This window comes from Naegleria gruberi (assembly GCF_000004985.1).
Source record: "Naegleria gruberi genomic scaffold NAEGRscaffold_25, whole genome shotgun sequence".
NCBI classification, from domain to species: domain Eukaryota; phylum Heterolobosea; class Eutetramitea; order Acrasida; family Naegleriidae; genus Naegleria; species Naegleria gruberi.
The window spans coordinates 271,166-286,660 of record NW_003163302.1 but is presented as its reverse complement, the minus strand read 5'-3'; the positions used below and the strand labels follow the sequence as shown (position 1 = coordinate 286,660).

The 15,495-nt window shown below is 32.4% G+C and overlaps 5 protein-coding genes across 5 annotated transcripts; 1 reads left to right on the top strand and 4 right to left on the bottom strand.

Annotated features, from left to right (window-relative positions):
- Positions 1-225: 225 nt before the first annotated feature.
- Positions 226-2,665, bottom strand: NAEGRDRAFT_58119 (uncharacterized protein). Its single transcript, XM_002676910.1, has one exon. It carries the CDS (start codon positions 2,613-2,615, stop codon positions 249-251), a length of 2,367 nt encoding a protein of 788 aa, XP_002676956.1. The 5' UTR covers positions 2,616-2,665; the 3' UTR covers positions 226-248.
- Positions 2,666-3,796: 1,131 nt separating this feature from the next.
- Positions 3,797-6,526, bottom strand: NAEGRDRAFT_67858 (uncharacterized protein; the record flags this gene model as incomplete). Its single annotated transcript, XM_002676909.1, has 1 exon — positions 3,797-6,526. One exon carries the CDS (start codon positions 6,524-6,526, stop codon positions 3,797-3,799), a length of 2,730 nt encoding a protein of 909 aa, XP_002676955.1.
- Positions 6,527-8,258: 1,732 nt separating this feature from the next.
- On the bottom strand, positions 8,259-9,051 carry NAEGRDRAFT_79850 (uncharacterized protein). Its single transcript, XM_002676908.1, has one exon. It carries the CDS (start codon positions 8,909-8,911, stop codon positions 8,276-8,278), a length of 636 nt encoding a protein of 211 aa, XP_002676954.1. The 5' UTR covers positions 8,912-9,051; the 3' UTR covers positions 8,259-8,275.
- A 3,597-nt stretch (positions 9,052-12,648) lies between these two features.
- NAEGRDRAFT_33738 (uncharacterized protein) lies at positions 12,649-13,557 on the bottom strand (the record flags this gene model as incomplete). Its single annotated transcript, XM_002676907.1, has 1 exon — positions 12,649-13,557. The coding sequence occupies one exon, from the start codon at positions 13,555-13,557 to the stop codon at positions 12,649-12,651; it is 909 nt and encodes a 302-aa protein (XP_002676953.1).
- A 509-nt stretch (positions 13,558-14,066) lies between these two features.
- NAEGRDRAFT_33749 (uncharacterized protein) lies at positions 14,067-15,446 on the top strand (the record flags this gene model as incomplete). The annotated part of the gene is made up of 1 exon (XM_002676988.1): positions 14,067-15,446. The coding sequence occupies one exon, from the start codon at positions 14,067-14,069 to the stop codon at positions 15,444-15,446; it is 1,380 nt and encodes a 459-aa protein (XP_002677034.1).
- Between the last annotated feature and the right edge of the window lie 49 nt (positions 15,447-15,495).

Here is a 15,495-nt window from a genome sequence, read left to right as displayed (position 1 = left end):
AAAACAGGGAAATGAGTAGTTGTAGTGTTGTTTGATGTTGTGACATTTTGTAGGATTGATTATTTTAGCAACCATACAACCACAACCAATACAACATCCATTCTAAAATTATAGCTCAATATTTCCGAATTGAGTTCAATTAATTGCTTGCTCCCTTTCCAATACAAAAAAAGAAAATTGTGCTTTCTAATTGTTTGTTGTGAAATGATTAAATTCCTTAATGGTCAAAAATCGAGATTTTATTTACATTATATTACACTACTCTCGGTTGTTATTGGATTGTAAGCATCAAGATTACATAAATAGTTGATCATTCTGTGATCTTCCTTGTAGCTGTCACTCAAAATTATGGAAGTAATGTCTTCCTTATTGGCCTTTTTTATGTACACAGTGTCATCAATATTTCTAATTTGATAGACACAACCAGCTGGGAAGAGAGTCACAACAAGATTTTCATAATCATTAATAATCAGTGGAGAATCTGGGTTCCTCTTTGGTTTTTTGGAAACTTTTCTTTTAACAGTTGAGCCTGAAGAAGGGAAAACATCATCATTAGTGCTTTGTGAGATTGAGGAAAGAGGCTCATCTGTACTCTGCACATCATCAGCATTACTTGAACTGGAAATATCTTGATCCTCCATCGATGAATTAGATTGATCGTACTCAATTCTTTTGGCATCTTCTCCTGTACTTATTGTTGTAATGTTTGTGGTGATAGGTTCTGTCTTGATTACATCCTTTTTAACTTCTATGATTGGCTCTACTACATCTGCCTTCTTACTACCTCCAAATAATCCACTAAATAAACCAGATGCATAATTTTTAACTCCAGCTGCAAACTTTCCAAGTGTTGAGTTTTGAATATCTTTCATCATTTCCTCCTTCCAAGGATAGTTCTGTACTTCCTTTCTCAATTCGTGAACAGCTGTCATTGATAATCTTGTTACAAAATCATCACCATTTACAAAACTTGTAACATAGTCAGCACATTCGTCAGCTAAAATTTGTGATAAAACTGGTGGACATGCAAATGCATAACAGTGAATATCAGGAAAGTCTTTCTTCCACATAGTGGACAATATAGCTGCAGTACCACCACCCAAGCTATGACCCAGCAACCTTAATTTGTATCCTGGATGATGCTCAAGAGTTCTTTTAACCACTTCCTTGATGAATTTGTTCGAATCAAAATATTGAGCAGCTGTCAAAATTCCTTTGTGACAATATCCATGTTTGTAACGAATAGAGGAGCAGTGCAAATCAGTCAGAATATCACTAAATGATTTTGTTCCTCTAAAAATAACCAGAACCGATTTTGTATAGTCGTCCACACACAGAAAATATCCAGGTCTCATGGCTTGTTGAGTTCTATCGTAGGCAATAATTTTGTGAAGTTCCAAACGGGTGTTCCTTGGTATGTCCTCTATCGAGTCTCTAAAAACTTGATAGGTTAAACGTGCATAATGTCTCCAAACCTCAACGTTTGAAGCTGGCAGTCTCTCTAAATCTGACTCTAATTTGAATTGAGTAAAATCACGTTTCATCTTGCCCTTACTTCTTGCAAAATATTCGAGTCCCAAGGTCATTTCTCCCCATGACCATTGAGATGCCATAGCTCTGATTAAACTAAATGCATTCTTGTTATGGGCAAAAAAGTCACTCCATGAGTATTTTGGTTGAGAAGTTAAAAATTCTGAAAAACTGAACTCTTGTTGTAAAGTTCGGTTGACGAGAGCCAACTCTTCTAATTCCATTTGCTTCATTTTTTGTTCTTGTTCAGAATGCATTCTACGAATCTGTTCCTCTTGAAGTTCATCCTGTTTCAGTTGTTTGATTTGTTGCTGTTCAATAGAATTATTACTAAATCCGCATTTCTCCAAAAATTCAGTATTATAAAATATTTTCTTATGTCTCTTATTATTATTATTTCCGTTATTATTGCCAGCAGCAGTCGATCCTTGTTTCTTTAATTCGTCCAATTTAAATTTGTCATAACTTTGAGTACGAATCATAGCTTCCTCCTGTATAGAGTTTAAACCAACATTCGAAGGAATTGAACGTCTGTTGACCAAAGTACCCGCAAAGGAGGAACTACGGTGCATACTACCATCTACATTTGTAAATATATGTGATATTGGTTCAGGGTTTATATTTGCAAACTCGTAATTATATGTATTAATACTGGAAGCTGGCTCTAAATTATTCTCAGTATAATCTCGGAACAAAACTTTTGGAGGTGTGGATGGATAGGATGGATTGTTGGTGGTAAAATTATCGGAAGAATAAGTTGTATTCATAGCAGAGGGATGAGAAAATACTAAATTATTAATTTCCGTAGAGGTTTGTGTTGGTCTTGGTGGGAGTGGTTTTGAAGTCTTTCTTGGTGGAGAAAGAGTGTTAATGGATGGAAGAGGTTTTTTCTTGGGAGAGTCTAATGATGGTAATGGTGGAAGAGAGGTAACTCTATTGATACTATCACCATCATTCCTCTCTTCGGATATTGTACTTGAATCAAAATTAGCTTGTTGTTGAGAATAGGTATTTGGAATAATGGTTGAAAAAGGTGTAATTGGTGATATTAGAGCTTCGTTAGATGGTTCAGTTTCTCCTCCCATGATGGTTAATCTTCTTGTATTATAATTAAACTACCAAAATACAATACTAGTACAAAATCACTTCTTGTTGATGATGATAAGAGAGTTTTTAAAAAAGTCGGATGATGATGAAGTTTGTTACGAAGATTAAAATCTTCCCACAACAACAATACTTGTTAAGAGTCAAGTTGTACAAGTGTTGATGATCGGTTACGAGGTTTGTTTGTTATGTAACGTCTTTTTTGATATTTTTTCAAATCCTGATCGTAATTTCACCGCGTTTCATTCTTGCTTGTTTTTCAATTTGTAAACTCACGTAAAAAAAAATACAATAACATCAACAACACCACATATCAACAACAACATGAGCAACAACAAAATCAAAACAAAACAAACAAGTATTTTCTATGGTCACCAACAAAACAGAAGTAACGTTTGAAGTATACAGGTTGAGCAAAAGTAAGAGGGTAGCTATGAATAAATCGTTGGAGAAGAATAACAATACAAACAAAATACGTTTTGTTGTAGAGAAGGTTGATGATTTGAAAACAGCTAAACGCCAAGTAACAAACATTCTTGAAGGCAGTGAAGAGAGTAAGAAAGTGAACATACCATTAGAGAAAAGACAACAACTTGAATACTTTTTTGATACTTCCCTACCAACAATAACACTGCGTGAGATAATGGATGAAAAATATTCTGATGAATATTATGCAACAAGATACCTAAAGGTACTTCCGAGAACTATTGAGGAGGTAGTTATTAGAAATGCTCAGCCAGATACAACCCATAATGTCAAGTGGCATCATCAACATTATGTTTCTGTAACAGATGATCACGAAGCAAAGCTATTCTTTGATTATCAAATACAAAAGGCAAAACCATATAGCATTTTAAAAGAAGAGATGTTGATTGAGGGTGGCATTGCAAGGGAAGGAAGAATAGTTCCAAAGATAACATATCATTGGTTGTTTGCTGGAAATTATAGCCTTCCTCCTTTGTTTAGTGATAAGTGGTATGCATTTAAATGGGAGCATGATGGTATTTTATGGAAATTTGGAATTAATCAATTTAAATTAATTTACAAACCTGAAGAGAAGATGATTAGAATTGAATTTGATTATTTCTGCTCTATGCTTGATGAATCTGTTAAATGGAATAAATATTAAACAATTATTATAATTTAAATTATTCCTTTTATTTTATAAAAAGGAGTTTGGTGATGGATTGGAGGATGAAAAGAATGAAAATGGAGATGATGGTTGGTAAGGAGATGTTGGTTGGTTATTGGAATTTTGAGAAGGATTGAATTGAGAAAATGTTAAATTGTTAGTTAGTGGAGGTTGGAGTTGAAGAGGATGAATATATATAGGAGGTGAGAAGGAGTGTTGATTGTGTAATGTAATTGAATTAAAATTATCTGGAAGTAGAGGTTGTAATAGGGAAGGATTGATATAATTAATTGAGGAATTGGTTGAGCTTATTGGATTGGGTTGTGTAGTAGTTTCAGATTTTCTTTTCTTTTTTGGTTGTGTGAGTTTTTCTTTTTCGGAAACTTGTTTTCTTTTGATCTCATCTTGTCTTGCAATAATATTAGGAGTCTCAGCAAGGATCTTCAATTCATTAAGAATTCTTTTGCTGTCATAATATAAAGAATCATCACAAGGATGTCTTAAACCACCATTAACTCCAAATGAAACATGACGCTTCCTTCTTAAAGAATTTTTAGATTCAGATCCAATGTTTGATGTTGTTACGAATGATTCTTCTACTTCATCGAACACAATATCTGCATGTTGATGAATGTGTAAATATTCTGATATTCTTCCTAAAATATCTTTTATCCAAACCTTATTTAAATTCTTAAATATTAGCAATGGCTCTTGATATCCAGTTTTCTTCCATTCTAACCATTTAGATTTTGGTTGGCGAAGAGTAATGTATGTTTTTTGAAGAGCTTTCCATATATGTTCATAGTTTTTTGGTTTGTATGTTCCTCGCTTGGAGTGTTCTTCATTTGTACAATCTTCAAATGATTGATTATTGTTAAGGGATTGACAAACCTGTAATTGTTTGTTTTCTCGATATGTGAGCCAATGAGGATACCAAACATCTATTGTCATTATAATTTTGTCTATTTGTTTAAACAAAATCTGATCATAGATTAGTTTAACTGAACTAGTTCGTAGCTCTGTTCCTGTTTTGTTTTTCTTTTTTTCTTCTTTCACCTTTAATTCAAATACACTCCATTGACAAAACTCAAATTCAGAAACAAGGTTGGCATCTAGTTGTTCATTAATTAGCTTTTTAGAACCACATTTCAAAGAGGCAATTGGAGATTCAGAACTGAATAATTTGGCAAAATATTGTCTATCTTCTTCAATTTGTCCCACCTCTTCTTCAATAAGATTCTGACCACAGGCTCTTATATCATGCGAAAGACACCATGAAAAACTTTTAAAAGGCCAGCCTAAAGCATTACTTGAGCTTTCGTTTGATCTGTACCATTTCCATGTACACAAATCAGGATACTTCAATGCTATTCTTTTTGTTTGTTTAGTTAAATAACAAAACATACAACATAAATAATCTGTTTGAGGTTTCTTAATGATAAATTTTTCAATTAAAAAAATAGAATCTTCATCTAATTGAAAATCAGTAAATATTTGGGATTTTGTTGGAATGTTGTGGTAATAAGGTAACGTTTCAGGCATAATCTTTTTAATTTCCATAACCTTTGCTAGATTTGCTTGTCCTTTTGCTTTGTTGCTATCATTATTACAATCTCCTCTTATTGTTGGAATTAGAGGTAGTATTAAGGAATTATCTGTATTGAAAATCATTGATAATAGGCAATAAAGATTTACCAAATTAAAAATAGGATCACAAATTGGCGTTACCTTTTCCACATCTATAATTTTGTTAAAGGCGCCCTTATCAGGGTTGGTAATAAATTTTACAGGAATAATTCTTGTTTCTTCATTAGGTACAGAGTATTTCAACTGTGTGATACGCATTAACTGGCGAGAGAAATCCCAGATGTTTAATTTGAACGCTATTTCCTCTTTAGGCTCGGCAATAATAACAGAAATATAATTACGAGCACAAAATGGATCTATCTTGGGATGAATTAATACAATATCATACGCAGTACAGGCTCCCTCTAAAGGTGAACCATCAACAGTACATCTTATCTTTACAAAGAAGATATATTCTCCTATGATCATTTCATGGTAGCGAATAAATGAGAATAAAAACAATTCTGCATTTTGAAGCGTTGCATATCTGAATGTCCTGTCATTAAGTTCTATGGATGAACAAAATATTCTCCAATAAAGTCCTTCGCTATCTGCAGCATGATTGATATCTAATACTTGATGTAAACTACTTGAATATTTTGTTATTGTAGAGAGTGATGGTAAAAAATGTCTTGCCTTTTTCTTATTTCTGGATGTGTCTGATTTACTAGATTCTTCTAAACAACCAATAAATCTACCATAACTCCCTATACTTATATCTGCATTACAAATTGCTTTAAATACTATTGCTTCACACCAAGAAACACCCTCAGTACTATATAGATTGGCTTGTGCTAATAAATCTTTGCCTTTTTTTGTGGAGACTAGAAAGTATAATAATATTGATTCAAAATCTAATAATCCTGAGGTTATTTTAAAAACAAAATAGGGCAATAGAACTAGCATTATCTGATAAATTATTGAACTAAAATTCTGTTCATTAGTGAAATCTGTTTCTTTGTATGTCTTGTAATACTCAAAGTCGTTGGATGCTTGTTGTTTTGTTTTTTTAATTGCCGCCACAATCGATCTATCATTATCACCTTCAAAGGCAGGACGTTTGGTTTCTTTTTGCTTTTTGATGTTGTGGGAATTTAAAACGTCAGCTTTGGTAAAAAGTGTCGCTACTCCCATTTTTTTTAATGATTAATAATAATAACCAGCTAGCATACAAAATGTAAACAATACAGTATTGGTGTAAATGATGAATAAATGATGGATAAAGAGTGAATAGATTGCAGCCAAAGTGTTTGTTAAGTCAAACAACATGAATGTGAAGCTACTGAAAACCAGTTGCCAAAATGCCCATCCATTGTTGTTTAACCACTATTCAAGCACTAAATCTCTGCCCCAAACGCAAGACATATGCCTCTGCGTTGAAATGGAAAGCATAGTTGTTTAGCACCTTGTTAGTGATGTTGTTTTAGTACAACTTGGAATAATTAAGCACTGACATAGTGAATGTTGATTGAAATTGTCTTTGTTTGAGTAATTGGAGAATAAGTATTAATAGATGATGAAGTAGTATACACTACAACACCTAAGGTAATGCTACTATTACCACCACAGCAGCAATAAGTGTCCTCCTTGCATCATATTTACGTGAATACTGAAACATAACATCTTAAACCAAATAAACCCATGATTCTTGAAACGTAAACCTAGAAGTTGAATAATAGGGTGGTAGTGACAACAAACAAAAAGGATATCTGAAATATCAATAGCCAGCTCAGCACTAGTGAACTTGGCATCCAACATTGGATCGAACAAGTAGATTTCACTATTAGTAGCCAACTTTAAATAGTAATAATACCCAGTGTCCTCTTTGGAGATATGATCCAATCATGGTTGGAATGAAAACACTGGTGTTGAATTGCACTCGAAACATTACAGCCTGAACAAAAGCATACCATATATTATTATTAAAAGTGGACGAAAGACAACAGCTCTATGACTCATACTAGTTGTATAGAAGAATTCTTTTTGATAGGGTTTTGGTTGGGAGTGGAATCACCAGCATAGTTTGGTTATTGGAAACATTAAAAGAGCCTCCATATGTGCAATTACTGGAGCAACCAATACAAGTAGCCAGAAAAAGATCCATCACATTCAGGGTGAACATCACTGATTTCTAAATGTACATTCCTTCAACATAGATGGCAAGTTAGATTAAAAGATGGCTCCTCTTCTGATTGTTGCTGAGCAGGGTTTGATTGTGGAGAAAGAATTTAATGTTGAGAAATGTTTTGAACGCAACAATTACAATGCATGCTACTTCTGAATAATTTCCTAATGATTTTTCAATATTGATATAAGTTGATTGCTGTCATGGTATCCTCTTTTTTTGCAAGATGGATAAGAATTATGTTAGTTGTTGAAAACCATTTGAATCATCAAAGTAAAACAATTATTTTACAATAGCTCCGAATACCTGTATGTTGTTGAAAATCAACAGCCTGATCATTAGATATATTTTAGAATTCTTCTTTGGTGAGAGTTGATTATATGAACATTGCCATCAATTACCAAACATTCAAGATAATTAAAAGAATTGTCAATGCATAGTTTGTATCCAACAACGATGCTCGCAGTTAAATGATCTTTCCTGTTGATAATATGATTTACGGAAGCAACAAAGTTTGAACAGGAAACTTTGGAAGAAGGGAAAAGGAATTAAAATAACGTCCTCAACTCACAACAACAACACTAATTATACTCCTACAAGAGGATGTATAAGTGTGTTATTATCAAATCAAGCCCACCGAGAGTGCTTTCATCTATTACTGTTGTGCTTCTCGAATAAAATTCGAGGTTAAAGTGTGGAGACATTTTTTTAATACAATTAAATTATTTATAAAAATTATTTAAATAATTATTTAAAATTTAATTATTGATTTTATTCTTAATACCTTTCATAACTTCTCCTCTATTCATGGGATAACTAGTTTTACCCAAGTCTGCTTTATGAGCAAAGAATACAACGGAATATCTAACATCATCTTTACCATGAAGTGATTCAACAGCATGTAAATTATTCTTACCATCAAACAATAAAACATCTGCTGATTGAACCATAAGCTTAAAATTTAATTCAGGAAATGAGATTGCTCCACCTTTAAACTTTCCAAAGTAAAAAATTAGACTAGTTCCAGTGTCTTCCTTATCCGGATGAATATGTAGAATTCTATTTTCATCTACAGATTTATCCAAAAAATTAAAACACACTGTCGGATAAATTGATAAAAAATCACTACTATTGTATTTTTCTAAGAATTTCCTCATCTTGTTATTTCCAAATTTCAATATTTCCAAAACATAATTTTTTAATAAATTAATAATTTTAATAAATTGAGAAGATAATTCATTAAAAATAGTGTCATTAGTTTTAAATAGAAAAGAAGAACTCTTTCCCCAACTTCCTATATAATAATTTTCCTTTGATCTTCTTTGGTTAATTTTATCCAATATATTGGTTACCTCAGTAGTGGTATTTTCGGGAAGTATATTTCTTAAAAACATTAGTTGAATAGTATTAGCCAAATTACTACATAATATCAAATTAACATTGATTTTGAATAAATTTTTAGATTGTAATAAATTATTAATTTTTTTTTCAAAATCTTTTTTGGATTCTTTTTTTGTAGATTTGTTCCTTTCCTCTTTTAATTGTTGAATTATTGTATCAATTGTAGATGTTGATAAATTATTTTTTATGTTTTTTCTTTGTTTTAATAAATATTGGATTGAATTGTTTGTTCCGATAATAGCATCTCGCCATTTACTCCAAGAATATTTAAATAAATTTGAATTAAAGAATTTCTTACGAAGATTATCTAATCTCCTTTTTCTTGTAGACTTGGATAATTCTATGAATTGTTTTAATGTTAATGATTTCCGCAATTTGTTCTCCATAACAATTTGTGCTGGTGCTTTTGCCATTTTTTTAGTAAATGTCACAACAAGATACAACAAGGTGCTTTAGAAAGCTATTTTTAAACCAAATTACAATAAACCACTGTTTTATGTCAATTTACAAATTCAATTCATATTCAATGAAATTATAAGATAATTATCTTTAAGTTGTAATGGTATTATTAGACATCACATTGAGGATTATACTAGCCTTTGGAGTCTTTAATATATGAATTCATCATGTTTATAAGCAAAGTTGCACATGTGTAAAAAGGAACTATTATTTATTGAGAGTAGAATGGATATGTGGCACTCTCTGTGACATTTCTGATTATCATGAGAAATGCAATAAAAACAGGATGATCTTGATGATCGTTACGATCATTTAACATAAAACATGTAAACAATAGTATTGGTAATTGTTTTATTGTTAATATTTTGTTGTTGGGCCCGAATCAACACTGGTGGAATGAAATTCCGTAATCGACAAGATGACGAATATTTGATGATGAATATGGTGTTTATTCGTGATTTAAATAGTACTAGTAGTTCTATAAGATTGTATTCAAGTTGGTTGAAGTACACATGGAGTAATGTTCATGTTAGTTTTCAAAATTCACATGTACCTATCTCTATCAATACTTGATGAAAAGTGATCAAACAAAGTTTTATATCATACTATTGTCCATTTCCAACAATGCCACATTAATAGTTTTCCAACTTTTCCATTAAATCCAACGGTGATGAAGATTTTAGTGTAATTTCATTACTATATATTAATTTCCACAAATAAAATTATTATATTGATGGAAAACAACAATAATGTTCTGATGATTCATCAACTTGTGATTTTTCATCATGAAGATAAATTCCAAAATAATGAAGAAAATACTCCAATAAAAATTACTATATTACTACTAAATTGATGTTTAGATGATGATGTGAAAGTTTGGTGCTGAGAAACCACTTCGAAAATCAGCAAGGTGGCAAAGAGTCATTTTCTCAATTTTTTTACGAATATTAACATAACTTGAATGACTACAATTCCTTGGCAAACTTGTGAAACATCAATAGTAAAGAAGGCAAAATCATATGCAATCTTTTTGATATCTCTACTCATTTCCTTACCATCAACAAGAGCCCAAACGATCACTGAAGCACTATTCACAATTCTCAAAAACACTTCTTTGACTAGAGACATTTCATTCCATACAATACGCAAAATGAAAGGTTAGGTCAATTACTTTCAAACATCTCTCTTAGTCATAGGCATTAGCCACTGGTAGTAATGACTCCCTCTCCACAAATCTTTCTAATTCTATTGTTCATACAATCAGCAAGAATAATCTCCTCAGAGGAAACAGTAATAAATGAAGAACTAATAGCCAAGCCATCATCCTCAATAGGACCGATATTATCCAGTATTAGCCACGACAAAAATTGTTCAGGTTGGAGCAGGTGTTAACATTTTGAGGGTGTGTTACTTTTCCATCCTCACCAACTGCAATACTTGTTGGGGCAATAGTTGTATTGAGAGTAGGAACAGGAGCTGCTAACTCAGACCTGGAGTTGGTGGAGCACTAGATCTTGCAATTATTGTAAGATCATTGACAATCTTGATGTAAAACTTGTAGGCAATGTATATGGAATGGTGTTAATTGAAGCATGTTCAGAATTCTGAAAAAAGCAAGTCCTGTTGGTTGAGCAAGAGTATCAGTAATATTCATTTCCAAAGTTTTCCTTCTTCTTGTCCACCGATAAGTAATAAATATGATAGTCTTATTGGTAATTGATAGCTTTCTAATTCTAAAGTTATAAGTGTCTACTATATAGATAACTCATCCATACCTTCCACTGAATAGACAATTTGACTTGAGTCAAAACTGAAGAGTTGAAAGAACATCATCAGTGCATCTCTTTCACCTCTGTATGTGTAAGAGAATCATCTATTGTAAATGTCTACACTCAAATCAAACGGTAAAATCAGCTTTTAATCAGTGAGAATGAACATAGTTTCCCTTGGAGGATCATATTTCAAAATGAATTCACCTTCAGAGTTGTAAGGATTTAGATGGCAACAGTTGCTGTTGTGTAGACAACATTAATACTTGCTAAATCTTCTAAAACAGTTCCATCAACAACAGTTACTATTTCTTGCATCACAGTTTCTAATTAATGGCAGGACCTTAAGTCTTGATGATGGAATGTATAGCACCAACCAAATTGAAATGTGAAAAGATTACACTCATAAATATCAAATTCTCTGACATCATTTTCCAAAACTGACTATTTCAAATTATTATTTTGGTGAAGATTTCACCTTAAATGTTCCATGGTGTCAATTATGAAATGGAATTAAGGTAAAATTTCAAATAAATCGTAGGTACTTACATTTATTACCCTGTTGCTGCTCCCACTCCAACTTATTAATTAAACACATCACAATCATATATAAGATAGCAACGCATTCAGGAGTAAATAACAAAAAGCAACAGCAAGTGATGAGGTAGGAGCCAAACAAGCAGCATACTTTTTCTCCTTTTCAGTACCAGTTGATCTAAACTAATACTTCATTCAAATGTGCGGAATCATCGTAAAAGCCTGCTGTTGGTTGTTGTTTCACAATCCTCGGATATAGTCATGATGCTTCATCAATAGAATTTAGTGATGAAAAAAAGGAGACCCTCTTTGATGAAGTTTTCCATAGACGATTACTTGCTGTTGGTGCTGAAGTGGTGTGTTTGTATGTTGCAATATTAAATCATTTTTTGTTTGGTCTCTCTAAATTATTGCTGAAAATCATCAGCCCACAGTGATGGTTTTATATCTTCTAAATATTGTTGTTGTTCTTCTTCTAAATAAATCATTCCTTACTAGATGTTTTCTGACATAATAAGAAACATTACATCCCAAAACACAACATCATCTCCTTGAGAATTTGTTGTGAGTTTACCTCGTAGTAAAACAATTACTTCAATTTTGGAATAATTATAAAACACCTCTACATGAAAAGAACTTTCTTATAAAAGAACTCAACCTAAGAGACGAGGTAGGATGTGATGTTACTAATTATTGTTGGGAGGTAATAATTTTTGGTTTGTCAGTTGGTGATGGTATTTTTTTCTATAAAGCTATCCAACGTCATAACTTTACAACTTTTATTACAAAAAGCAAAATGAAACGCGGTGATTAATATCTTGTAGTGATGGAAAATTGAGTTGGGCACGACAAATTTTGCTCCAATATCATTCAAAATCCGCTCACAAAGTCCTTATTATTGCTTTAGGTGAGGAGCTTTAGGGAATATTGAAAAAAATCAGTACAGCAGTTTTTTGAAAAAACTTTTAATTGAAAACAGAACTCACTTCATCAGCATCAGCTGGCTTTCTCAATTCTAAGTACTTTCTGTGTTTTTCAGTCTTTTTTTGCTTGTCGAGGTCAAGTTTAATGCTTTCCAATCTTTGAACTTCAGCCTTTGAAACAAAGTGTGAATCACTATTGAAAATAACTCTACCATCGAAAGAACCATTGAGAATCTTAGTCAACTTGAGAACAAATCTAGGTCCAATTTCAACAAGAGAATATTCATGTTTTTGGGAACCAGTCAATGCAACTCCTTGGCTTGATTGTTTTGTAACAATTTGATAATTTCTGAACCAAACTCTTCCATCCAAATAATAGAAAGCAAACATGTGATCAAAGAATGGTTTTGATTTTGGATGATTAAGTGGTGTAGAGAAAGTTTGTGTTAATAATTCCTTAATCAATGGGAGATGAGTAAGCTTATCTTCGCCTTCAATATTGTCAAATGTTTTGTCGAAATGTAATAATGGTCTTGAATATTTCAAACAATTTCCGATAAGATTCAATTCATTCATAGTACTGATATTTTCAACTTTAAATCTCATAGAAGGTCCAGTTGAAGTCTTTGACATCCATAAAAACAATTCTGTATCTGCTGATTCCTTATCAACTTCAAAGTACAAAATATTTGGACATTTCAAAGCAGCAGCAATGTGGTCAATCTTTTGAAGTCTGTGAAGTTTTTTAACCAAATCTCCTTCATCTATTCCTTCTTTAGAGAATTTACTTTCGGTTTTAGTGTGAGGTAACAAGGTACGAAGATCCTTCAATAAATGTCTATGTTTAGCATGAATACCTCGTGAAGATAAAATCAAAGTTCTTTGTTTGTTGTGGAATTTAGAATTGGTACTATCACTATTTGTAACCGTTGATTTTGTTTGTTTGTTCATTTGCTTTAACTTTTGTCTAATCTTGTTGGTAGTCACAGCAACTGGCTTCTTCTCTGTTGAAGCGACCGATGTTTCCTTGTTGTTATTGGTAGTCACCATTTTTTGAATTTAAAGTGTTTTCAATTTTTTTAAATTTTTATTCTTGTTCAACATTTTACTTCACTTTTCCAACAAGCCTTGTTGATGAAAGTTTGAAAAAAATTGTTGAAGTCAACAAGACAATAAAAAATGCCAGGCGCAAAGAAGAGAAGTAAAGTAGCCACTTTTTCTGGAAGTAAGAATGAATCGAGAGTGGTCAGACATCTTGACTCATCTGATGAAGAATCAGACCATGAAGATAGAGCCGAATATGCAGCGTAGGTTTTTTTAGTTTCATAGATGATGATGATTAAATTTTGTGTAGAGGCGATCCATATGAAGATGAATACGATGAAAATTCGGAAGACTACGTTGATGAAGATGAAGGTGAATATGAATTTGAAGGAGATGAAACCGAACTTCGTCAAAAGATGGATGAATTAAATTTGAAAGTACAAAACAGTGAAAAACAATATATTGAAGAGGAGGAAGAAGCCGAAAAGTATAGAGAAGGTATAAATTCCAAAGCCGATATTTATCGTCCTGGAGAGAATTACAATGATGGAGAATTCGAATTAACTTTTCAAAATAAGGCCTACGAAATTAATTACAAAATCAGAAATGAATGGCCTGCTTTGAGTTTTGATATTGTTTCACAACCACTCGATACTATGAATTATCCATTGTCATGTTATTTTGTTGTGGGTGTGCAAACTGATGAAACTGTTCCTCAAAAGAATTGTTACATGATTAAAGCTTACGATATGTACAAAACACGTTACGATTCAGATGAAAGTGACGTTGAAGATGAAGATGATGATAATGAAAATTTGGATGATGAACCATCACTTGAATACCAAACTATTCCAATCACTGGTAATGTTAATAGAGTAAGAGCAATGCCACAAAATAGAAATATTGTTGGTTTTTGGTGTGAGGACTCTAAGGTTCACATTTATGACTTGACACAAATGTCACAAGTTTTAAGACAAGAAAATATGGCCAGTTCCTTAAAATCTATTACAAAGAGTAAGAAGGCAATTCAAACTTTCGATTTCCATACTACTGAAGGTTTTGCTATGGACTGGTCGAAGTGTGTGGAAGGTAGACTTGCTACTGGTGATTGTAATGGTGAAATTAACGTTATGGATATGCAAACAAATAGTGGAGTTCATACTTGGAAGAGAATTTATGATAAACCATTTGTTGGACATACAGGAAGTGTTGAGGATCTTCAATTCTCACCAAGTGAAGACAGTGTGTTTGCATCATGTTCATGCGATAGAACTATTAAATTCTGGGATACAAGAAAAAAGAATAGAAAGCATGCTCTCAGTTTTGAAGCTAGTGAAAAGGCAGATGTTAACGTTATTTCTTGGAATCCTCTCACAAGTTACTTTATTGCAAGTGGTGACGATGATGGTGTTATTCGTATTTGGGACGTCAGACAATGTTCTGATAGCAGTCCTATGAAACCAGTTGGCCAATTTATTTATCACAAGAATTCTATTACATCAATAGAATGGAATCCAATTGAATCAACGTTATTGGCTGCTTCTGATTCTGATAAGGTGACAATTTGGGATCTCTCACTCGAAAGAGATGCCGAACAAGAAGAAATTGAAAAAGAAATCGGAAATGAAATCCCACCACAATTGTTATTCGAACACATGGGTCAAGTTGACATTAAGGAAGTGCACTGGCATCCAAAATTCCAAAATGTGCTTATTACAACAAGTCTTGACGGCTATTCAATCTTTAAACCATCTAATCTTTCAGAAGATCCTGAGGATGAAGAAATGGAACAATAAATTATTTAATAAGGCAATTTTATTGATTTCATCCACCTATTCTAATGTT

What these genes read in the sequence shown, in the direction of transcription:
- NAEGRDRAFT_79850 (XM_002676908.1), bottom strand. Translation starts at nt 8,911, where the DNA reads ATGTTTTTAAGAAATATACTTCCCGAAAATACCACTACTGAGGTAACC.
- NAEGRDRAFT_58119 (XM_002676910.1), bottom strand. Translation starts at nt 2,615, where the DNA reads ATGGGAGGAGAAACTGAACCATCTAACGAAGCTCTAATATCACCAATT.